Here is a 26,458-nt window from a genome sequence, read left to right as displayed (position 1 = left end):
CAGACTTGGCGCCAAGGGGACATGGAGGGCATCCATTGCCAGTGGCTGTGAAAGTGACTGCGGTGCTCAATTTCTATGCCAGTGGCTCCTTTTCGGGCTCCACAGGTGATCTCTGTGGGATTTCACAATCCACCACCCACAAATGCATCCATGAGGTCATGGATGCCATCTTCTCCATGGCACACAAATTTGTGCATTTTGCCCAGGACCGGGACAGCCAGGATGCAAGGGCAATTGGTTTAACCCTGATCTCGGGATTCCCACAGGTACAGGGTGCAATTGACTGCACTCCTGGCACTCAGGTCTCCATCACTACACTCAGAGGACTTCATCAAACACAAGAGATTCCACTCACCGAATGTGCAGCTGGTGTGCGACCACCAGAACCATATCCTGCAGGTGTGTGCACGATTTCCACGGAGTGTGCACGGCGCCTACATCCTCAGTCATTCACAGATCCCTGGAGCCTTCCAGGGCCTACAGAAGCTGCAGGGATTTCTCTCGGGGACAAGGACCACCCACAGAAGCCTCAGACTGCAGCACAGCGATGCTATAATGAGGCTCATGCAGCAGCTCGCAAATTGGTGGAGTAGATCATCGGGGTGCTGAAGCTAAGGTTCCGGTGCCTGGACGGGTCTGGTGGAGCCCTGCAATATAGTCCACAGAGAGTAACATGCATCGTCATGGTCTGCTGCGCCTTTTACAACCTGGCACTGCAATGGGGAGAGGAGCTGGCTGAGGATGAAATGGAGGAGCTGCACATTTCATCCAATGAAGAGGATGCTGATGGGGATGAGGGTGAGGATGTCCTTGGAGGTGATGGTGATGGGGGTGAGACGCTCACATTGGCCAGATGAGGCAGGCATGCTTGGGAGACCCTCATAGCTGCTAGATTTGTGGAGGATGATGATGACATGCAGTGAGGAGACACCATAGATCCTCACAGCGCATTGTGAACATTTGACTCCAGTCTGGCTTATGGCGGTACACATACCCTCTGTGAGAATGCTCCTGTCATGGAAATGCAGTGGAGGCTCTAATAGTTGCTCGATTGCAGGAGGATAATGACGACACACAGTGAGAACATTCCATAGATCTTCACAGAGCCTCTGAGAATGTCTGACTCCTGTCTGGCCGAGGGCAGCTCGCTTGGGCTCCGTGATCAGGGTCATATCATAGAGGGGATTTAGATGTTATCATTGTAGTAATTTGTAGATTTATGTGTGTGCTTAAAATCATTTATTCTATTCATAAAGGTTTCATGCCAAAATTAATACAAATTTCAAAACAGTTGTGGCAGTTTTTTCAAATTTCCCTTTGGGATTTGAGCAGCTCAGCATTTACCATCAGCTGTGTCTAACAAGATAGACAGACAGAGAGAGAAAGTGAGATAGGCAGAAAAAGAAAGTGAGGCTGTCAGACAGTGAAAATGTGAGACAGGCAGAGAGACAGTTAGAAACAGGCAGAGAAAGTGATAGGGAGGGAGAGACAGAGAGAGGCAGACAGACAAGCAGGCAAAAAGAGAGGAAGTGAGATAGAGAGAGAGAGAAACAGAGAGAGGGAAAGTGAGCCAGACATACAGAGAAAAAGTGAGACAGACAGGGAGAGTGAGATAGACAGACAGACAGAGAGAAAGTGAGACAGAGAGAGCGAGATAGACAGACAGACAGAGAGAAAGCAAGACAGACAGAGAGAGATAGAGAGAGAGAGGAGGAAGGAGGGAACACCCCTGCTCTTCTTCAAAATAGTTCCGTGGAATATATAACATCCATCTAAAAGATGGCACTTCTGACAGTGCAACACTCCCTCAGTACTGCAAGTGAGTGTCAGTTTAGATTATTAAAACGTTCTAACCATGAATGTCAGTGTCCTTTCCCTTCCCTTTGACTCTTGGGAAACATTATTGAGCAAGGCTAGCATTTGCACCCATTAATTCACAGAAACAGCCTTTATCTGGAGAAGGCAAAACTAATTAATTGGGGGTGGGGATGGCAGAGGTGAATTTAAGGAAAATTAAGAAATCAGGAAACTGCAACTGGGGGAGGATTTTCCCCTCAACGGGTAGATGTGGCGGGCGGGCCGGGGAGCAGCCACACAACGGTCTGCCGTCCATGATCGGGCCCCGACAGTGATTTCACACTGGCCAATTAACGGCCAGCCAGTGTGAAACGTGCACTGAAATGCTCAGCACTGCCAGGGTGAGGGGGAGGAGTGCGAGTGCTCATGCCTGCGGGTGCGCTCAGTGAAAGATCCCTGAAGGCACAGAGCTACCTCAGAGAGCTGGAGATTTTGCACATTAAAAATAAAGTTTTAAAAAATAAGGTAAACATGACCCCTCATGCAACTTGGCCACATGAGCAGGGACATGTTGCAAATGAGTTTTAAAAGTTTCTTTGTAATCACTGGTCGATACCTCAAACCAAATGGTTGGGTGGGCAGCGAAAAATTCCATTTAATTAATTGATTGAGGGCCTTAATTGTCGGTGGGCGTGCCGCCCCCTCTTGCGTGTGCCCGCTGCGTGAAATATTGCGAGAGTGCACAGTCACCATGGGGATGCACGCCTAATGACATCGTGCACTATTTTACTACTACCGTCTGTGTTGGGCGCGTGCCTGCCCAACAGGGGATGAATTCTGCCCCTGAATTCAGAGAAAATGATAACCATCCTCTGCGAATAACATGAAAAATCTGTTAGAATTTTTAGTCATTGGCCGGGATTTTCCAGCCCTCTTGTGGCGGCTGCACCACAGGAGATTCGGCAGTTCAGCCCAAAGCACACTGACAATCCCAGCAGTGAGAGGGGCCGGAAAACCCCGCCCATTATTTTTCACCAGACTCAATTTGAAAACACTTCAATTTTTCTTTCATTTTCCAAATATTCCAAATAATTTCCATTTACAAATATTAACAGTTCTGTAAAAGACAATGATCTGATCAAAATAGCTTTTAATGTCACAGAAACTCAGGTTTCTTTTATTGCTCAATTATTTTTGTCAGTAGTGACTATGGAACACTGAAAATAAGGTGTTCGTGGGAGTGAAGTTTGTGTGGAAAGTTCTGGTGCAATTTTTGCTTCAGATTATTAAGTCAAATCTCATAACCAGAACATGTGTATGCCTCTGAAATACTCCATTTCAAAGGTAAGAATTACATTGGGACAACTGGGAGGGGTAGGGAGGTGGTCTTGTGGGGCAGTGGTAGCGCCCTTGCCTTTGGACCAACAGCTCAGGGATCAAGTCCCACTTCAGGATTTGATGGCCATGGAAGGTGTGTACATAATGTGGCCAAATAGGTTGTATATCAGCCTGTAAAGCCTTCTAATGTGCCTGATGGCAGGCAGTAAGATTGGGAGAGTTTCCTGCTCAGCCAAACTGCAGATGGCAACAGTAAACCACTGCAGTACTTTGCCAAGCATAATCATGGACCAATGGAAGTCCATGGTCACCACACTCCACAGCCTCCCTGCTCTGTCATTGATGTCCTTGTCTCTTCCAAGTTCATTGATGCAGGTGGAAAGGGCCTGAGAAAAAGCCGAGAATACAGGAAAGAAAGAAGGAAAACCGTGCATAGAATTACACAGAATGTACAGCACCATGAGTCTCTGCCCAGCCAACTTCATCGAATGCTGTCAGCATATGTTTCTATTCTTTTCTTCCTTACATACATGTCTGGCTTCCCCTTAAACATTTGCATTTATGTACAACCTTTCAAAACCTCAGGACAGCCGCAAGCTCTAGACAGCCAATGAAATACTATTGATCTGTAGTCACTTAAACTGTAGGAGACATAGCAGCCTATGTATCAGGCAGTGTGCCAGGAACAATAATGGAATAATTTATTTCTTTCATGGGATGTGGGTATCACTGACAAGGCCAGTCTTTGTTGCCCTTGAATTGAGCAGCAGCTTGCTAGGCCATTTCAGAGGGCAGTTAAGAGTCAACAACATTGCTGTGGACCTGGAGTCACGTGTAGGCCAGACCAGGTAAGGACAGCAGATTTCCTTCCCTAAAGGGACTAGATGGTTTACAACAATCAATGATAGCTGTCATGGTACTGAGATAATTCAACTCCAGATTTAATTAATTGAATTTAAACTCCACTAGCTGCTGAGGTGGGATTTGAACCCGTGTCCCCAGAGCATTAGCCTGAATCACTGGATTACTATCTCAGTGACATTACCACTACACCACCCTCTCCCAATAATAACCAGATAAATTGTTCAGTGCTGTTAATTAAGAGATAAATATTGTCCCAGGATGGTCTCCTTTGAAATAATGTCATGGACTCATTTCCATCCAGCTGAGATGGCAGATGGGCCTCAGTTTAACATTTTTATGATTATGTCTTTAGCTTCATGCTCACCATAAATGAAACATGATAGTATATTAGCTTTTAATTCCACGTTACACTTCTGCACTTCTGACTCAGAGGGGAGAGTGCTACCATTGAGCTACCGCTGGAATCTAAAACTGAGTGGCTAGAATTCGGTGAGAGAGTGGGGGGAACTTGTCCCTCTCCGCAGATGCTGCCAGACCTGCTGAGTTTTTCCAGGTATTTTTGTTTTTGTTTTGGATTTCCAGCATTTTTTGCTTTTATTTATGGCCTCCTGCTGGTGTGTTTGAAGGTGGAGGGGGTCATAAAATAAATCAGGTGGCTATCTCATTGCCTTACCGTCCAGCCCTGACCTGTCTCCCATATTACAGTGGGTGGGGTAGTTGTCAGGTCTTGGGCCTATTCAGGCTCTTAAGTGGACTATTAATGACTACTTAAGGAGATCAGTCCACTTTTGTTCCTTTTTTAAGTGCGACAGGGGAAGGCAGAGGCAAGGTGGGTAGCCTAGCTGCTTTCATTGAGTAGGCTGCTGTCTGACAAGAAGTGGGGGCACCTCCTTCAGGGCAGTACTCCATGCCCATTGGAGGCCCCTCCTCCAAAAATCATAGCCCCCACTTTAGCCACCTCACCCCTCCGCCGTGGCCTCTCACCCATTTCTTATGCGTGCTCGCCAGGTCTGTCTAAAGTCCCAGAGTTAGCTTGAAGTCCAGACTCCATCACTTCTTCCTCAGGGACTGCTTATAGTCACAGCAGTGGCCACTGTTTGAACTTGGTGCTGTTGAGACTAAGGCAGGACTCCCCCCTCAGACTGGGGCGGAAGTCCCTCTGAAACAATTAAGGCTGCTCTCAATCCAATAATAATCCAACAGAGCATCTGGGTTTCAGGTGGACTGGCTGACGGCTGACTTTTCAGATAGGCGGGTGAGGAGAATACAGCGCCTGGTAAAATCCAGCCCATTTTCTCTGGGATGGAGAGTGACTGTCGAGGATACTTAAGCAGGCTGAGGATTGAAAGGAAACAAAGTCGTGATGAGGCAGCTCTCAAGTCCAAACCTTTATTGAGCATCTTCATACTAAAGTATTTTTTTCAGTTCCTGCCTTTAATGAGTTATGGATTTTGTGTCGAGGTGACAGTGAGTATAGTTACCAGCTGTATAATTAAACCTTCTCAAAACAATAACTTCTCAGAATTTTCAGCACCAAAACAAGTATAGGTGCTGTAATCATTCTGTCTCTCAGATGTAGAAAAGATAATGGCTTCCCTACAATACATTAAAAAAAGAACCTGCATTAGAAAACTGCCTTTCATCGTGCTCCACCATTCAGATTGTGGCTGACCCTGCCTAACAAAATAGGAAAAGGAGGAGGTCACTCAGCCCCTCTAGCCAGTTCCACCATACAATTAGATTTTGGCTGATCTGTATCGTAGCTCCGTTTACCTGTTTTTCTTTCATATTCCTCAGTATCCTTAGCAGGCAAAAATCTCACACAGTTTTGAATTTTCCAACTGACCCAGTTTCAACATTTTTTTGAGGGAGGATGTTCTATATTTCAGTTGTGTAACTAAGTGTTTCCTGACATCACCTCTGATGGCCTTATTCCAATTTTAAGATTGTTCCCCTTTTCGGGACATCCAGAGCAAATAGCAAATGGTTCCTCCCCATCTCTCAACAATTTAAATCAAATAAGCATCTTACACAACCTCAGTTCGATCAGATCCTTAGTCTTCTATATTCAAGGGAATACAAGCTGGTCTGTGCAACCTGTCTTCAATTTAACCCTATTATCCCAGGTATTATTCTGGTGAATCTACCCTGTCCCCACTCCAAGGCCACTATACCATGCCTGAGGTGTAATGCTGGGAACTGAATACTGTAGTCCAGATAGGGTCTTAAGCAGAGTGCTGTACAAGTGTAGCATATTATGTCTCAATGTATTGCAGCCCCTAAGAAAAAGGCTAACATTTCATTCACCTTTTTAATTAGCTTTGACTCCGTCACTAACTTTTCTAGACTCCTAAACATCTTTGCTCAACCACACTTCCTAGCTTCTCGCTATTTGGAAAATGATAGAATCACAGTAAAAAGTTACGGTGCAAAAAGAGGCCATTCACCCCATCGTGTATGCACCAGCCAATAAGGGAAAAAAATAACCTATCCTCTCATTTTAATCCCACTTTCCAGAACCTTGCAGGTCACAGCACTTCAGATCTTGAAAACACTTGAGGGAAAACCAATAAAACTTGTCCAAACTTGTCTGGTATACCTTAAAGTGGAACTCCGGTCTTACTGGTGCCAGTATTACTGATTTTTACTCGGATTTGAAAATTCTGAGCTGTTTTTACCTCTTTTTCTTGAGTCCAGTGGTTGACCTCAAACTATCTCGCACGGAGATCCATCTATCAGCTCTGCCAACTCACTTAATCTGTTGGGTATACTCCCTGTAATGAGTAACCACAGTAGTGTGTACCCATTGTACAGAGTATCCTCGTTGGGGATAGCCACTAAGAGATGGGCTACAGGTTAACAAGGCCATAAACAAAGCAAACTAAGTGCTCAGTTTTATTTCTAGGGGACAGAACTGAAAAGTGGGAAATTATGCTAAATCTCTATCAAACCTTATTAGATCACACTTAGAGTGCTGAGTGTGATTCTGGTGACCACATTATAAAAAAGGATTTATGCCAGAATTTTACAGCCCTCCACCCCTAGGGGTGGGATGGCAGGCGGTGAAGCTGGAAAATTGGGCACCATGCCAGCTGCACTGTTCCTGATGCCCACTGGCACCCACCCATGCCCGCTGCGATTTTACCAATGGTCTGGGAGACATTGAGCTGCCCGTTCACCAGTGGACCAATTGAGGCCCTTAATTGGCCAATTCATGGCCACTTAAAAGTCTCTGCCCTCCACAGTTGGGATTTTGCCCACAGCACTGGAGGCTGGCGCTGAGTCCAATCAGGAATGGTGGCCAGGCTGTTGTTTCTTTTTCGGGCCTCCTGTGTCCATCTGTTTCCCCCCAAGGCATTTTCCCTCCATGTCTCCCCTCCACCCCTGCCCTGTCCGCCCAGCTCCCCACCCCATCTACCCTCGCCCTGCTCCATGCCGCACACCATTCTAACTGGGAATTATATTGGCTGCCAGCTTTCATGCAGACTCCCTCCCTGATAGGGTGGGTGTTCTATGTGGTTTGTGACTGGCTAAGGAATGATTGCTGAGACATTGACATGCCTGAACCAATGTTGGTTTATTGGAAAACTAACTATAAACTGACATCAATATCTGGGGACGGAAATATCCCAAATTTGCACGCAGTGCAGTAGTGGAAGTGAAAGAGCCGTTTTACCCGCCGGCCACAATGGTGGGTTTTTGCGCCGCATCATCCCTTTCCCGGCGCGTCCTGCCTCTTTAATGATGCATTCACAGGAAACACGGTGAATCACTGGCAGAGCACCCTCTGATTCACCTGCACTACCGTCACCTCAGGCCTTCAGTAATCCGGCTGCCAGATTCGAAGGGCATCCCTGCACAGATCTATTACTCTCTAAGGGATTGAAAGCTGCTGGGGACTGATGGCTGCCAAGGGGAGGAAACCTGTGCTCCAAAATTTAGTGACACCTCCCTCGAGCACCTACTGGACACAGTGGAGACCCACCGCGATGTCCTCTATTGCCGGTCTGGGTGAAGACCAGCAAGCAATCCAGCATGGGAGGTGGTGGCAGCGCCAACTCACTGCAAAAGAGGACAGCCACCCAGTGCTGAAAGAGGATGAATGATCTCCTCCATTCCGCCAGGGTAAGTCACTCTTCTCATCATTTTCAACTCACATTCACAAACCCATCACCATGCTCAGGAATCTCACTCACTGCCAGTTCAAGGGACATCACCGTTCACTATCTCACACACACCTTCATCTGCCCAGTGGGTCATGTCCACATCCATCCATGGCACCACTCACCACACACACATGCCAGGCATCCTTCTCATCTGGCCTGGCAGGCGTCCTGCTTAGACTCTGTCCATCCCTATTCATGCAGAACAAGCTGGCACACAACAGGTGTCAGCAGGCCGGTGGAGAAATGCCTGAAATCAAGGTCCTCACAGACTTTGAAAGCAGAGCCACCCAGCTGGCCGTTTGACGATCTGGACCGTTCCTGTGTTGACGGTGAGGTTGGTGGTGCTCAACCAAGTCATGATCGAGAAGTGCAGCATCCATCAGAAAGCCAAGCTGTGAGTGAGATCCCTTGTACTACAGTCCCCTGCCATGCACTAATTATCTCTCCTTGCTTTCGGAGGCACATTTGGGAAACAACCGAGGGGGCCCACGACCCAGGTCCTTGGCTCTTGCCCTGAAGAAACCTTGGAAGAGGAATCTGAGAGCATCCTCCCTAAAGTTCCGTCATAGCGCTCACCCATACCCTCCGCCAGTGCAGAGACACACACGTCAATGGGACCTAGTTCTAGAGTAGGCTCGGGATCACAATCTGGTGAGCACATCGCACTGTCTGACCCACAGCAGGCAGCAACAGGGACTTCCCAGGTTTCTGGCATTCAGGGGACGGATGGAGGCCTTAAATCTGCTGACTCCGAGTCAGATGACGAGCCTCTGGACTCGGTCATGGCACAGTTGTTGGAGCAAAGGCAAGCTCGGGAACATCAGGAAGGGATGTCCGCTGTATTCCTCAGATTGCAAGGCACGATGGAGGAGTCCATCCACATTCAGGCTGAGGTGATAGTGCCGGCGTCGCAACGCACCGAGGTCAACACTGGCAGAATGGCTGCCGCCATGGAGACCTTGGTCCAGGATGTCGCTCCTGCACTGCTGCGTGGGCAGAACTCCATCGGTGGTGCCATAGTTGGTCTCCAAAAGTGTCAATGCGAGAGGGATTCAGGGCAGCTTGTTCTCACTCCATCTTCCCCTTCTCCTCAAGGAGTCAGCCAGCCGCTCTTGGGTACCCTTAGGGAGGAGGATCAGCAGCTCAAAACCCCAGAGTCATGCAGCCAGGTGACTTTGGTAATGTCCGTACGACCCAAATCCCCTCTTCCTGTGACCCCAGTAGCTCCAGTTCCACAGGCCGAGGAGGGTGCCACTGCCACACGGTAGGACCCCGAAAGCAGGCCGGGGCCCTCCAGGTCTTAGCCCTCCAGAGGGCACCCGCCAAAGTCATCACAGACAGGGCATCGCAGTCAGCAGGCTGCCTCCACCTCCACTGTGGATGGCCAGGGAGCACCAATGTAGAGGAGGGTTAGGAAGGTTAAGAAGATGTAGTTGCACAGTCTGGGTGTTAATCACTTGTACATAATGTTCACTATTGTCAGTAACCTCCCAAGAATGTTCCACTGCTTATGGCTCCTTGTTCTGATGAGCAGTGCTCATGTCACTCAGATGTGAAACCTTTCTGCACAAGATAAAGGCAGGTGTCTCAGTCCTGGGCCTCCTCCCTGTGCAGTGTGTAACCTTCAGAGCAAAGTGATGGTTCAGCTTCACACTCACTCGACACATTACTGATGCCTGCACCTCGGCGGTGCTGGTCATTGCTGCCAGAATGTCGTGGGCAGGTTTCACAGAGTTCTCTCATTCTCTCTGTGTGATCTCAGCACCTTTGAGGTGGGACTGGCCCCCATCTCTTCAGCATCTGTGACCAGTGATGCTGTGCTCCTGAAGGTCTCAGGTGCTGAAGGCTAACAAAGGATCAGGTGCATTTAAAGTTTCATGGCTGCGTCTCCATGATATAACCCTGATCACAGAGCACAAGTGAGCTGCCCTCAGCCAGACAGGAATCAGACATTCACAGAGGCTATGTGAAGATCTATGGAGTCTCCTCACTGCGTCATCATCATCCTCCTGGAATTGAACGACTAGTTGAGTCTCCGCTGTGTCTCCATGACATGAGCCTGAGCACTGAGGGTATGTGTGCTGCCATCAGCCATACAGGGGTCAAACATTCATTGATGCAAGGTCAGGATGTCAGGACTGTCCTCACTGCATCTCGTCATCATCTTCCAAGAAGCTTGTGACTACGAGGCCCTCCCGAATAAGCCTGCCTTATCTGGCCAGTGCAATGGCCTCATCATCATCATCCGCTTCGAAATTCTTCTCATTGGAGGCGACTTGCAGCCCCTCCATCTCCTCCCCAGCCAGCTCCTCCCCCTGTTGCAGCGCCAGGTTGTGGAGCATGCAGGGAGCAATGATGATGCACGACACCCTCTGGACCTGTCGAGGCACCATAACCTTATTTTCAAGATGCCTATTGTTTGCTCCAGCAAAATTCGAGCTGTATTATACTGTCACTCTGCTGCAGTCTGAGGCCATCGTACAGGCGTCATCAGCCACGTCGTCTGTGGGTAGTCCTTGTCCCTGAGGAGCCAATCTTGCAGCCTCTCTGGACCCTGGAAGGTGTCAGGGATCTGAGAGCTGCTGAGGATGTAGGAGTCGTAGACATTCCTTGGGAATCTGCACAGATCTGCAGGATCCATTTGTGGTGATCGCACACCAGCTGAATACTCAGTGAGTGAACAAAGAACAAAGAAAAGTACAGCACAGGAACAGGCCCTTCAGCCCTCCAAGCCTGCGCCGATCATATTGCCCGTCAACTAAAACATTTTGCACTTCTGGGGACCGTATCCCTCTATTCCCATCTTATTCATGTATTTGTCAAGCTGCCTCTTAAACACCACTATTGTACCTGCTTCCACCACCTCCTCTGGCAGCGAATTCCAGACACTCTCTACCCTCTGCGTAAAAAACTTGCCCCGCACGTCACCTTTATAGTTTTCTCCTCTCACCTTAAATCTATGTCCCCTAGTAATTGACTCTTCCACCTTGGGAAAAAGCTTCTGACTATCTACGCTGTCCATGCCACTCATAATTTTGTAAACTTCTATCAAGTCGCCCCTCAATCTCCGTCGCTCTTGTGAGAACATATTTGAGTTTCTCCAACTTCTCCTCATAGCTAATAACCTCCAGACCAGGCAGCATCCTGGTAAACCTCTTCTGCACCCTCTCCAATGCCTCCATATCCTTCTGGTAATGTGGCAACCAGAATTGCACGTAATATTCCAAGTGCGGCCTAACCAAGGTTCTATACAGCTGCAGCATGACTTCCCAGCTTTTATACTCAATACCCCTGCCAATGAAGGCAAGCATGCCATATGCCTTTCTGACAACCTTATCCACCTGCGTTGCCACTTTCAGTGACCTGTGGACCTGTACATCCAGATCCCTCTGCCCGTCGATGCACTTAAGGGTTCTGCCATTTACTGTGTATTTCCTGCCTGTAATAGACCTTCCAAAATGCATTACCTCGCATTTGTCCAGATTAAACTCCATCTGCCATTTCTCCACTCAAGTCTCCAATCGATCTATATCCTGTTGTATCCTTTGACAATCCTCTTCACTATCTGCAACTCCTCCAACCTTAGTGTCGTCTGCAAACTTACTAATTAGCCCAGTTACATTTTCCTCCACATCATTTATGTATACCACAAACAGCAAAGGTCCCAACACTGATCTCTGCGGAACTCCACGAGTCACAGCTCACCTTTCAGAAAAGCACCCTTCCACTGCTACCCTCTGTCTTCTATGACCAAGCCAATTCTGTATCCATCCTGCCAGCTCACCTCTGATCCTGTGCGATTTTACCTTCTGTACCAGTCTGCCATGAGGGACCTTGTCAAAGACCTTACTGAAATCCATGTAGCTAACATCCACTGTCCTTCCATTGTCAATCATCTTTGTTACTTCCCCGAAAAACTAGTGAGACACGACCTCCTCTTCACAAAACCATGCTGCCTCTCACTAATATTATTAGTAAATGGTAGTAAATCCTGTCATGAAGAACCTTCTCCAATGATTTCCCTACCACTGACGTAAGGCTCAACGGCCTGTAATTTCCTGGATTATCCCTCCTACCCTTCTTAAACAATGGAACAACATTTGCCATTCTCCAGTCCTCTGGGACCTCACCCATAGCCAGTGAGGATACAAAGATTTCTGTCAAGGCCCCAGCAATCTCCTCCCTTGCCTCCCTTAGTACTCTGGGGTAGATCCCATCTGGCCCTGGGGACTTATCCACCTTAATATTCTTTAAGACATCTAACACCTCCTCTTTTTGATCTCAAAATGATCCAGGCTATCTACACACTCTTCCCTAGAAAAATCGACCGCTAAGTCCTTCACTTTGGTGAATACTGATGAGAAGTATTCATTTAGTATCTCTCCCATTTCTTCTGGCTCCACACACAGATTCTCACCTCTGTCCCTGAGTGGGCCTACCAGTTCCCTGGGTACCCTCTTTCTTTTTATATATGTATAATAGACCTTGGGATTTCCTTTAATCCTGGTTGCAAGTGACTTTACATGACCCCTTTTAGCTGTCCTGACTCCTTGCTTAAGTTTCTTCCTACTTTCTTTATATTCTCCATGGGCTTCATCTGTTCCCAGCCTTCTAGCCCTTACGAATGCTTCCCTTTTCTTTTTGACTAATCTCACAATATCCTTCGTTATCCATGATTCCTGAAACTTGCCATGCTTATCCTTCATCCTAGCAGGAACATGCCGGTCCTGAATTCTTATCAACTGACGTTTGAAAGCCCCCCACATGTCAGTTGTTGATTTGCCCTCAAACATTCGCCTCCAGTCTAGATTCCTCAGTTCCTGCCTAATATTGTTATAATTGGCCTTCCCTCAATTTAGCATCTTAACCCAAGGACTCCTGTTATCCTTATCCACCAGTATCTTGAAACTTACTGAATTATGGTCACTTTTCCCAAAATGCTCCCCTACTGAAACTTTGACCACCTGGCCGGGTTCATTCCCTATTATCAGGTCCAGTATTGCCCCTTCCCTAGTTGGACTATCTACATATTGTCTCAGGAAGCCCTCCTGGATGCACCTTACAAATTCTGCACCATCCAAACCCCTAGTACTAAGTGATTCCCAGTCAATATAGGGAAAGTTAAAATCACCACACCACAACAACCCTATTGTTTTTACATCTTTCCAAAATTTGCCTACATAACTGCTCCTCAATCTCCTGATGGCAATTGGAAGGCCTATAGTAAACCCCCAACAGTGTGACTGCACCCTACCTATTCTGGAGCTCTACCCATATTGCCTCGCCGCATGAGCCCACCGAGGTGTCCTCCTGTCGTACAGCTGTGATATTCCCCTTAACCAGCAGTGCAACTCCCCCACCTCTTCCACATCCCTCTCTATCCTGCCTGAAACATCTAAATCCTGGAAAGTTTATCTGCCAATCCTGTCCATCCTTCAACCAAGTCTCTGTAATAGCAATAACATCATAGTCCCAAGTACTAATCCAAGCTTTAAGCTCATCTGCCTTGCCTGTTATACTTCTTGCATTGAAACAAATGCATTTCAGACCCTCAGTCCCACTGTGTTCAGTAATTTCTCCCTGCCTGCCCTTCCTCTTAGTCCTACTGGCCATATTCACTGGTTCCCAGGCATTTATTTCACCTGCTGACCTATTGCTCTGGTTCCCATCCCCCTGCCATACTAGTTTAAACCCTCCCCAGTGACATTAGCAAACCTCGCAGCCAGGATATTGGTGCCCCTCCAGTTTAGATGCAATCCGTCCTTCTTGTACAGGTCCCACTTGCCCCGGAAGAGATCCCAATGATCCAGATATCGGAAACCCTCCCTCCTAAATCATCTGTTCAGCCACGTGTTCCGCTGCACTATCTTCCTATTTCTAGCCTCACTGGCACGTGGCACAGGGAGTAATCCTGAGATTACAACCCTAGAAGTCCTGTTTTTTAACTTTCTGCCTAACTCCCTGAACTCACGCTGCAGGACCTCGTCACTCCTCCTGCCCATGTCATTAGTACCAGTGTGTACCACGACCTCTGGCTGTTCTCCCTCCCCCTTCAGAATGTCCTGTACCCGATCAGAGACATCCCGGACCCTGGCACCAGGGAGGCAACATACCATACTGGTGTCTCTTTCACGACCACAGAAGCGCTTATCTGAGCCCTTGACTATAGAGTCCCCTATGATAATTGGTCTTCTGTGCTTTGACCCCCCCCCCCTGCTGAACAACAGAGACAGCCTTGGTGCCACTGCTCTGACTACTGCTGTTGATTTCCCCTGATAGGCCATCCCCCAAACAGTATCCAAAATGGTATAAAAACAAAAAACTGTGGATGCTGGAAGTCCAAAACAAAAACAGAATTACCTGGAAAAAGTCAGCAGGTCCGGAATCATCGGCGGAGAAGAAAAAAGTTGACATTTCGAGTCCTCATGACCCTTGAACAGAACTGAGTGATATTAGGAGAGGGGTGAAATATAAGCTGGTTCCCTCTCTCCCCTTGTCCAGTCCCTTCCCACCTACATCCGTGATTCCTCTGACACCTTACGTCACATCAACAAATTCCAGTTCCCTGGCCCCAACTGCCTCCTCTTCAACATGGACATCCAATCCCTCTACACCTCCATCCCCCACCAGGATGGTCTGAGGGCCCTTAGCTTCTTCCTCGAACAGAGGCCCGAACAATCCCCATCCACCACTACTCTCCTCCATCTGGCTGAACTTGTTCTCACACTGAACAATTTCTCCTTTAATTCCTCTCACTTCCTCCAAATAAAAGTTGTGGCTATGGGTACCCGCATGGGCCCCAGCCATGCCTATCTCTTTATGGGGTATATGGAACATTCCTTGTTCCAGTCCTACTCCGGCCCCCTCCCACAACTCTTTCTCTGGTACATTGATGATTACTTTGGTGCTGCTTCATGCTCTCGTCGGGACCTGGAAAAATGTATCAATTTTGCTCCTAATCTCCACCCCGCCATCATTTTCACATGGTCCATCTCTGACACTTCCCTTCACTTCCTTGACCTTTCTGTCTCAATTTCTGGTGATAAACTGTCCACCAATATCCATTACAAGCCTACTGACTCCCACAGCTACCTCGACTACAGCTCCTCACACCCCGCTTCCTGTAAGGACTCCATCCCATTCTCTCAGTTCCTTCGCCTCCATCGCATCTGTTTTGATGATGCTACCTTCAAAAACAGTTCCTCTGACATGTCCTCCTTCTTCCTTAACCGAGGTTTTCCACCCACGGTCATTGACAGGGCCCTCAACCGTGTCCAGCCCATCTCCCGCGCATCCGCCCTCACACCTTCACCTCCCTCCCAGAAACATGATAGGGTCCCCCTTGTCCTCACTTATCACCCCACCAGCCTCTGCATTCAAAGGATCATCCTCCGCCATTTCCGCCAACTCCAGCATGATGCCACCACCAAACACATCTTCCCTTCACCCCCCTTATCGGCATTCCATAGGGATCGTTCCCTCCGGGACACCCTGGTCCACTCTTCCATCACCCCCTACTCCTCAACCCCCTCCTATGGCACCTCCCCATGCAAACACAAAAGATGCAATACCTGCCCCTTCACTTCCTGTCTCCTCACCATCCAAGGGCCCAAACACTCCTTTCAAGTGAAGCAGCATTTCACTTGCATTTCCCCCAACTTAGTCTACTGCATTCATTGCTCCCAATGCAGTCTCCTCTACATTGGAGAGAGCAAACGCAAACTGGGAGACCGCTTTGCAGAACACCTGTGGTCTGTCCGCAAGCAAGACCCAAACCTCCCTGTCGCTTGTCATTTTAACACTTCACCCTGCTCTCTTGCCCACATGTCTGTCCTTGGTTTGCTGTATTGTTCCAGTGAAGCCCAACGCAAACTGGAGGAACAGCACCTCATCTTCCGACTAGGCACTTTACAGCCTTCCGGACTGAATATTGAATTCAACAATTTTAAATCTTGAACTCCGTCCTCCATCCCCACCCCCTTTCTGTTTCTTCCCCCTCCCTTTTGTTTTTCCAATAATTTATATAGATTTTCTTTTCCCACCTATTTCCATTTTAAATCTATACCTTTTATGCCCGGTTAGTCTTATTCCACCCCACCCCCACTAGAGCTGTACCTTGTGTGTCCTGCCATCCATTCTTAATTAGCACATTTGTTTAGATAACATCACCACCTTCAACACCTCTGTGTTCTTTTGTCTGTGACATCTTTTGATTATCTGCTCCTATCACTGCTTGCTTGTCCCTACAACCACCCCCCCCTACTTCTCTCCCCCACCCCCCCACCTTAATGCAGCTTATATTTCATCCCTCTCCTAATTTTACTCAGTTCTGTGGAAGGGTCATGAGGACCCGAAACGTCAACTTTTTTCTTCTCCGCCGTTGCTGCCAGACCTGCTGAGTTTTTCCAGGTAATTCTGCTTTTGTCCAAAATGGTATACTGTTAGAGAGGGGGACAGCCACAGGGGATTTCTGCACTGACTGCCTGCCCCTTCTAGCGGTCACCCATCTATCTGTCTGTACCTTGGGTGTGACCACGTCTCCAAAACTCCTGTCAAAGACGCTGTCCGCCACCTGAATGCTCCTAAGTGCATCCAACTGCTGCTCCAACCGATCCATGTGGTCTGTGAGGAGCTGCAATTGGGTACACTTCCTGCAGATGTAGTTGTCCGGGACACTTGAAGCGTCACGGATTTCCCACATCCCACAGGTAAAGCACTTCACCCCAGCAAGTGCCATTTCTAGAACTATTTAATAAATTAATTTAAATCTAATAACTGCCTATTGACTCTTTATTAACTATACGTTCCCTAGGGCTCGATTTCTACCATAAATGCTAAATTCTAAGAACAGTAATCGCCTGATTCTGGTCTAGATACCCTCTACTTATTAATTAAGTGATTCACTTATTTGGTTTACTTAGTTTAACAATGTTTTAGTTTTAAATTCAGTGTAAATTCTCTACCAGCCAATCAGGTCCTAGATTTACCGTGATATCACTTTTAATTTTTTTTTAAAAGTCGCGCCGACGTGCGTGGTAAATCTGACGTGGGGGATGATTCCAGCGAGCAGGGCTGATAGTAAAATGCTAAAGTATTGAAATTAAGTTCCTCTCATGTGAACAAAGAACAAAGAACAAAGAGTGGAAGCCCTTGCGGTTGACATCGTTGACATGGAGATCTAAGCGCCGTGTGAGTGCAGTCGATGTCACTCTGCACTTTTGGAAAACCCGAGATCTGGGCAAATCCCAGTATTCTTGCTTCCTGGCTTTCCTGATGCCGGTTGAAATGCACAATGCTGTACTTTTGGGAAGATAGATTCCGTGACCTCTTAGATACACTCGTGCTTGGAGGCTTGCGAGATCCCTCACAGGTCACCTGTGGAGCCCTGAATCGAGACACTGGCATAAAAATTGAGCACCATGGCCATTGGCAGCGGATGCCCTCCAAGACCCTGTGGATCTTCAGCTCCTTGAAGGAGCTGCTTCTCTCTTTGCTGAGCCAGGCACCTCTGCTGCTCTCTTCTTCTTCTTCTCTGCTCTCTGTAAGCTATGAGGCCTACTGCTAAATCACCAGGATGCTGGTGTTCTCCTCCTGCAGGATCAAAGACAGAGATGCATGGGTTAGCATAGGTGTACTAAGCACATCTCTTGGTTAAGTCTGAAGATCCTTTTACACGTGCAGGAGAATGTTGGCCACCACTTGGATGGCCAGTGTGTAGTGTGTTCATTGGCTGTCTGAAACCCCACCCACCTCCGCCCCACTCCACTTGACTGATTGGCGGCAGCTTTGCCCACTGGACTGCATGCTGTGCTCTCAGCTCAGGCGCAGGCATTCTCCTAACCCACACTGCAAGGCTGCACTGTTAGCTTGAACAATAATGGATACTGGTCCAAACCTTAATAAAGACATTGCAAGCTGTGAGCGCCTCCACCAGTGACTGCTCCATGGCCACCTTTCGCAAGGGGATTGTACAACTTGCCCAGTCGTCCAATTGCTCTGCTGCCCCCTGAAACGCTCATTAATTTGCAGTATGCACCCGAGGGGTGAAAAGTTCTGGAGCATTTGGTGGAACTTTCATGCTTTTGCATTGCTTGAGTGGGCAGAAAGGTTTCAGAGGCCCGACTCCAATCATGTCAGTGGAGCTGCTGCTGAACGGTCTCATCTGTGGAAGAATGCTCACTTTTGACAAGCTTTTCCAAGTGCGTGGCCGCTTCCCTCACCCCATCCCCTCCACCCCAGCAGCATGTGCTGCCTTGCCTCACCTCTCCTCCCCCAGCACCGCCCACCACACTCCACCTAATCCCCGGCCTGGCCTGCACTGGAGCCAGCCGGGAAAAAGCAACTTGCCTGTGCCCCCTGTGAATGCGCAATGCCTCTTCCTCGATGTCCTACAGGCAATGCTCATAAGCGCTGTGCAAGGTTGTGTGCACTCACCTCCGAGTCCCCCTCGAAGTACAGGTGCGTACCTTTTAAAGGCAGTCGTGAACCACACCAGTCCGAAGTCACGCCGGCGTGAGCGGTAAATCTGATGTGGTGGATGATTCCAGCAAGCAGGGATGATAGTAAAATGCTAAAGTATTGAAATTAAGTTCCTCTCATGTGGCAGCGGGTAACACGGCCAGCCATTGACAGTTGAACAGACGATCACATACCGGTTTTACAATGACACAAAACCGAATTTTGGCCTTCTCACCATATTATCCATTCGCACCCACCATGACGCCTGCTGCCAACAGAACTGGACAATTCCGCCTCTCAGTATTACTCAGTCTAATCCATAATCATTCTCCCTCTCAACTCTTGGTCATGTGTCTCTTACATCATCATTATGGGCAGTGCTGTTTACACAGCCCCACACATTAACCCTTACAATCCTGATCACCCTTGTACTACAGTCGAAAGGCTTGTCTCAAGCCATTTGAAGGCCCAACAGCTGTTAAATGGCTGCAGGGTGAGGCAGCCAAGCAGGGGTGAGCTCGCACTTGACCTTTAGATGGGGGAAGTGGGGCCCCATCTCCAGTGTAAAATTCAGCCCATCGAGTCACTAGAGAGAGTGCAGAGAAGATTTACAAGGATGATCCCAGAAATGTGTGGGTATGCCAATCAGGAAAGGATTGAGTGGCTGGGACTGTTCTGTCTTGAAAAGAAAAGCTGAAGGCTGACCTAATACAGATCTTTAAATTTATGAAAGGTTGTGACTGAGTGGATACAGGTGTACAGTGTATTCCCTGTAGGATATACCCACTGAACAGAGTATGTGATATTGGGTATATCCACTGTATAGTGGATATACCCGCTGTTGTTGGGGATACACACCACGGGGAGAATATTCCCCCCGTCGGGGGTTGGGGGGGGGGTGGGGGGGGGGTTTGTGCGGGGGCAGTTGGGGGCAGGTGTGGACCCGATCGGTGCCCCTGATCGGGTCCGCACCGCTATTTTAGAGTACAGAGCTGCCTCAGGAAGATTAGTTTAAGTTTTAAAAATTTAAGATATGTCCCCTCATGTGACAGTGTCACATGAGCTGGGACATGTCAATGAACGTTAATGAAAAAATTTATTTAATTTATAAACCCTTCATGAAATTTCATCCAACCTGTGGATGAGTTTCCATGAAAAATGTGAAGGCCGCCTGGGCTCTTTGCCTGCCCGACAACCTTAAGGTTAGAGAGACAGCTCAGTTTTTAACTTTAATTGTTAGTTAAATGGCCTTAATAGGCCTTTGATAGGTCGGTGGGCATGCAGCCGAGCCAGCTGCGCGCCTGCCGAACTGAAAATATAAATGATGCGCGATGAGACATCAGGACGCCTGCCCGATGTCATCGCATGTCATTTTACACCTCAGCAAGTGGGCCCCACCCCCGCATGCCAAGCCGAAAATTCTGGCCCATATATTGTATTCCAGGCTGGGTCCACATATTGTCGAGAGTATTCCCTGTTGGGGATATCCACTATAGACTCTTTTCTTTCATTCTTTCACAGGATTGCTGGCAAAGCCAGAAATTATTGTCCCCCTCTAGTCGCCCTTGAGAAGATGGCGGGGAGCCTCCTTCTTGAACCACTGCAGTCCCTTTGGTGTAGGTGCACCCACAGTGCTGTTAGGGAGGAAGTTCCAGGATTTTGATCCAGTGACAGAGGAGGAACGGCGATATATTTCCAAGGTAGGGTGGTGCATGGCTTGGTGGTGTTCTCATGTAGCTGCTGTCCTTACCCTTCTAGGTGGTACACATTGTGGATTTGGGAAGTGCTGTTGAAGGATCTAAGGTGAGTTGTTGCAGTGCATTTTGTATATATTACACACTGCAGCCACTGTGCGTCAGTGTGCAGGGATTGATTGCTTAAGGTTTTGGATGTGGTGCAGACTGTTTTATTTTGGATGTTGTTGAGCTTCTTGAGTGTTGTTGGAGCTGCACTCAACCTGGCAAGTAGGGAGTATTCCATCACACTCCTGACTTGTGCCTTGTAGATGGTGGACAGGCTTTGGGGAGTCAGGAGGTGAGTTACTCACCACAGAATTCCCAGCCTCTGACTTGATCTAGTAGCCACAGTATTTATATGGCTAGTCCAGTTAAATTTCTGGTCAATGGTAACCCCCAACATGCTGATATCCACTTTGGGTGTACCCACAGTTCAGGGTATTCCCTGTTGGGTGTACCCATTGTACACACTAATCCCTGGAGTTGAATACACTGCAGAATATTCCCTATTGTGTATTCACTGTACAGTGTATACACTTTTTGGTATATCCTCTGTACAGAATATTCACTATTAGCTAAACTTACTGTACAGAGTAATCCCTGTGGGTATACCCAGAATATATAGTATTCATTGTTATGAGTACCCATTGTACAGAATATCCCCTATTGGGTATACCCACTGTATGCAGTATCCACAGTTTGGTATACCATACAGCACATCCTTACCATACTGAGATAGTCACGACTGTGACTAGCTAGAATGACTAACACTCGTTTATCAAAGTGAATCTTCTATAGAGAGCTTGAATCTAGGGTAGGCTCTGATGGCGGTCAAAGGGAGCAGGTCAAGGACACTGAAGGCTTCAGTTAGGAGTTTTGACATTGCCTTCAAATCCTGAGAGAAGCTCGACCAGGATTGCTATGCCTGGCGCAACCAAATAAAAACCGGTGTGGCCTCCTTCATAAGTGAGCGTATATCAGAGCGTTATAATTTTGAGGGAGATCATTAGCTTTTAAGAAGAAATTCAAACTCCCAGTTATTAACTGAAAGAAATTACGCCTCAAGATTTCATGTTGTAAACTAAACCTTTTACAGCACAATAGTCTGACAAAGCAAGTACTACTAATTTAACACTATATTCCATAAACCCTTATTACATAAGCCTGAAAATCTCAACAGGACACTTCCGGTTCTAGTTTTTATTTCCACGCAAGAGTTCCCCTATTTGTTACAGGATCTTGAGGGTTCCTTCACTTCTCCTGGGACCAAACCAAGGTATGCCAGAGCTCTCAGGAATTCACTTTGATCCTCCTCACACTTTGATTCCCCTCATTGTTCTAACTATTCTCAGAAGTATGAGATTCCTTAGGGCTTTTCCAATAGCATTCAGTTAAACAACATTCCAACTCTTTAAGTACCTCACAATTGTAGACACCCCGGCTCAAGCGTGGACCTCACTTCACTCTTACTTAGTGACTCCAATTCAGAAACACCTTTGAATTCTGAGAGTGCTTTTGCTTCTGGTCTGCAAGTGCTTTACAGCTTCTCAAAGCTGCTTCCAGACTCCAACTGCCTGCTTCAGCTGTTCTAAAAGTGGCCATGAAAATACCTTTCAAAAGATCCAACCCTGTTCCATCCTGAACCACTTATCTATACGGTTACAGAGAACATCTGGGATGTCCAATAGATATTTAAATTAATTACCTTTTAGTTTCAAAACAAAGCCATTGATCTGAAAAGTATATGGCTACTTTAAGGTCTCCCTTGATTACCCATTTCTTTCAAACCTTTATTTGATCTGGAACCTACATGGATAACTTAAATTTCTAATGAAGACAGGGCAAACCTTCTCAGACTTGTTATCCCCATTTACTCAGCTAGTTAGCCCCTTCTGCTGTTTTATGTGTCTCTCCCTTCTAACACAGACTTTGTAAGTACATGGGAGGACCTTTGATGTGTAAATACCCAAGTGTTCTGGAGTATTGAACTTAGGTTCAGTTACCTTACATTTAAATATTTAATTCTCAAACTAAAATTTATACATCTAAAACATATGAATCCTGAAATTAGCCATTTTCACAAGAGGCAGAAAGAAAATGCAAGGAGAAGAAATCACGAACGAGCAACTTGTCCAGTACTGAATTGTCTCTGGTATCCTGTCCTACTTGCAGCAGAACCTTCTGGGTGCAGATCGGGCTTAGGGTTCACCTACCCACCCACCGAACTCTACCAAACACCCCAGATGATGAACATAGTCATCTCCATCAAAGAATGAATAAGAAGTATCCACTGTCGTGCATGTTTACTGTGCAGTGTATCCACTGTTGTATACGCTTATTGTGCAGTGTATCCACTGTTGTATACGCTTACTGTGCAGTGTATCCACTGTTGCATATGCTTACTATGCAGTGTATCCACTGTTGTATACGCTACTGTGCAGTGTATCCACTGTTGTATACACTTACTGTGCAGTGTATCCACTGTCGTGCATGCTTACTGTGCAGTGTATCCACTGTTGTATACGCTTACTGTGCAGAGTATCCACTGTTGTATACGCTTACTGTGCAGTGTATCCACTGTTGTATATGCTTACTATGCAGTGTATCCACTGTTGCATATGCTTACTATGCAGTGTATCCACTGTTGTGCATGCTTACTGTGCAGTGTATCCACTGTTGTATATGCTTACTGTGCAGTGTATCCACTGTTGTTTATGCTTACTGTGCAGTGTATCCACTGTTGTTTACGCTTACTATGTAGCGTACCCACTGTTGCGTATGCTTACTGAGAAATGTATCCACTGTTGTGTATATGTACTGTGCAGCATATCCACTGTTGTGTTCCCTTACTATGCAATGTACCCACCGGTGTGTATGCTTACTGTGTAGTGTATTTACTGTTGTGGATATGTACTGTGCAGCATATCCACTGTTACGTATGCTTACTGTATAGTGTATCCAGTGTTGCATATGCTTGCTGTGCAGTGTACCCACTGTTGTGTATGCTTACTGTGCAGTGTATCCACTGTTGTCCCTACTTACTGTGTAGTGTACCCATTGTTGTGTATGTTTACTGTGCAATGTACCCACTGTTGTGTATGCTTACTGTGTAGCGTATCCACTGTTTTATACACTTACTGTGCAGTGTATCTACTGTCGTGTATGCGTACTGTGCAGCGTACCCACTGTTGTGTACCCTTACTGAGCAGTGTACCCACTGTTGTGTATGTGTACTGTGCAGTGTACCAACTGTTGTGTATGCTCACTGGGTAGTGTATCCACTTTTGTGTATGTGAACTGTGCAGTGTATCCACTGTTGGTGCCTGCTTACTGTGCAGTGTACACTGCTGTGTTTGTGTACTGTACAGAGTATTCCCTGTTGGGTATATGTACTGTGCAGAGTATTCCTGGTTGTGTATGCATACTGTACAGAATATTACACTGTTGTTTATGCGTACTGTACATATTATTCCTGTTTGTGTATGCATATTGTATAGAGTATACCCTTTGAATTCCCTATCTTTCTTGACTGTCAAATACTTCTGAAACCACACTAGCTGTAAACTCACTTACTAACCTTGCTGTAGTGATTGTAGGTAAAACATTTCCTACTGCCTTTAAGGGGTCATGTGATTGTACTGACAAATGCACGGGTAATCCTGGGATCCTGGGGGGTGGAGGGGAGCTTTCTAGTCATGGACCTGGTTCAAATATGTAGCTTCTACAAGAGCCCTGTTTGTTTCGAGTTAGAAACCTGTCTGGTACATCAAGTTCATGACACTATCCATAACTAGCCCATGAAACAGCACAAATACTTTATCACGGCAACACGATCATCAGGGAGGTGATGGCGTAGGGGCCTTGTCTCTAGATTAGCTAATCCAGGAACCCAGGGTAATGCCCTGAGGGGCCCAGGATTAAATCCCACCATGGCAGATGGTAGAATACAATAAAAATCTGGAATTAAAAGTCTAATGATGACCATGAAAACATTGTTGTAAAAACCTGCCTGGTTCACTAATGTCCTTTAGGAAAGAAATCTGTTATCCTGGACGTTACTCCCTCTTAAATGCCCTCAAGGCCAGATGGGATGGGTAGTAAATGCTGGCCTAGCCAGTGACACCCTCAACAAATACAAAAAAAGCTATTTGATCAGTGTGGTTTTATTTAAATTACATTCTTTATTTTTCACTGTAGTTTAAGTTTTAATTTTTGGCCAGATGTGTTTTATCTGCATTATGAAGAGGCTTGACAAATAATGAAATCTCAGGGTGGGCTGACTGAAGACAGGATTGAGAAATGCAGTTTAATGTGGACATCCTATTTGAGAAAGGACGGGAGACTGAACTGCCTCCTCCCAATGCTGAGTGAACCCATGTTGGAAGTCCTTCTGCAATTTTAAACTTACCAGCTACTTCACGACAGACGCCATTTTGCCTTTGGTGGGAAAAATGGCAGGTCATGAACCGCAGCACAGCTCCGAATCACCATTTAAGTGCCTCATGCAAATGCTGTTTTCCCTGACATTAGTAATTTTGCCAAGGTAGGTGGATCCCTGAAGCTGTAGGAACAATTGCAAATAAATCAGTTTGTGAACCTCGGTGCAACCCTGCCTTGGAATCAGGAATCTTTGACAGGTAAGTTTAAAAACCCTTGCCACCTTCAAATGTCATAATGTAATGGTGTATGATTATTTTTAAAATGTTTCCAATGCAAAAACAAATTGTACTCCCCTTCAATGACAGTTTATGGACAAGAACTATACATTGGACAGAAGCATGCTTTATATCAGACCAGGTTATGTGACAATTGGGTCCAGTAACTATTAAAAAGAGGTCAACACATACATGACCCTGGTTTCATCAAAAACAATGTCACATTTTCTTACCTCAAACTCATCAAGAGCTCCAACCAGAGATTGGGTATCCGATACAGCTTGGGAATTTGGACATGCAATTCCCTGCACGGCATCAGAGATCACAGTGAATGCATCTTGTATCTCATTGTGGACGGACTGTCTGCCAGCCTGGAGAGCAGCAATTTCAGGGTGATCTAGGCACGCCATGGAGGTAGAATATAACAGGATGGAGGTCTGCTTCAAGCAAGCACGGGCAGCAGACAGGTCCTCACGCTGGCTGGGTGACTTCAGGTCCTGCAAATAAAAAGGAAAGGACAAAATACAACCTCAGTAAAGACCTATTTTGAATAAAGCTGCAACAGATGATGAAATGAAGATTATTTTCAAAAGGCTTTTGATTATGCACAGCCAACCGCTGAATTCATTCCCAAAGCCATGCTTTGGCCAATGTGGTCAACTATACCTGATGGGGGTTTCTACTTGCTACTGACGGTTTTACCTGGTCTTTGAAAACATTTGGAAAAAAGGATGCAAACTAACTGGTTGTCCATCTTCTTAATGGTGAATGTCTAGGAGCTGAGGAGGAGCAAATGGATTTGGATGTTCTGGGTACATAAGTCAGTAGTTGGCAGGTACAAAAGATAATCTAAAAGTCTCATGGAGTGTTGGCCTTTAGTGCAATGGGTTGGAATACTACATGTAGAAAGTTATGCTTCAGTTGTACGCTCTATATATCAGGTGGGTCTTTGTCAGACCCCTTCTGAAGCATTGTGTTTAGTTCTGGGAATGTAAAGAATGATACAGTGGCCTTGGAAGGGGCTTACAATGCAGATTCACCAGAGGATACTGGGGGTTAAGGGCGTGAATAAGGAGGACAGGTTGCATAAGCTTGGGTTACATTCCTTTGAGTTTAGAAAGTCGAGGAGTGATCTAATTAAGATGTTTAAGGTTATCAAGGGTGTTGATAAGGTAGATAGCAACAATTTCCTCTGATCAGGAATTCAACACAAAAAGACGTAAGGCAGAATATTATGTTCCGCGGATGCGCGCGCGCCCAACCCGATCAGATGTAAAATCACACAAGGTAATGTCGGGCGAGCATCCTGACATCATCCCGCACACGCACAACCTTCAGGTCAGCGGGTACGCATGGGTTTCGGAGCCACACCCACCATCAGTTAAAAGGCCATTAAAAAGGCAATTGTTCGCGAAATTATGTTGCACTTGTCGCATGGGCAAAA

At 46.7% G+C, this 26,458-nt stretch overlaps 1 protein-coding gene across 2 annotated transcripts in view; it reads right to left on the bottom strand.

The window, feature by feature from the left end:
* LOC121289841 (catenin alpha-3-like) overlaps nt 1-26,458 on the bottom strand; it is a 1,845,970-nt gene that overhangs the window by 1,596,223 nt on the left and 223,289 nt on the right. For both annotated transcript variants that reach the window (XM_041209732.1, XM_041209733.1), the window contains exon 6: nt 25,248-25,511. In XM_041209732.1, coding sequence (XP_041065666.1) covers nt 25,248-25,511 — 264 coding nt within the window. The remainder of the gene's footprint in view (nt 1-25,247; nt 25,512-26,458) is intronic.

The sequence above is a fragment of the Carcharodon carcharias genome, chromosome 17, assembly GCF_017639515.1.
Source record: "Carcharodon carcharias isolate sCarCar2 chromosome 17, sCarCar2.pri, whole genome shotgun sequence".
Taxonomy (NCBI): Eukaryota; Metazoa; Chordata; class Chondrichthyes; order Lamniformes; family Lamnidae; genus Carcharodon; species Carcharodon carcharias.
Note: the sequence above shows the minus strand (reverse complement) of the source record. Positions and strands in the feature narration are given on the sequence as shown.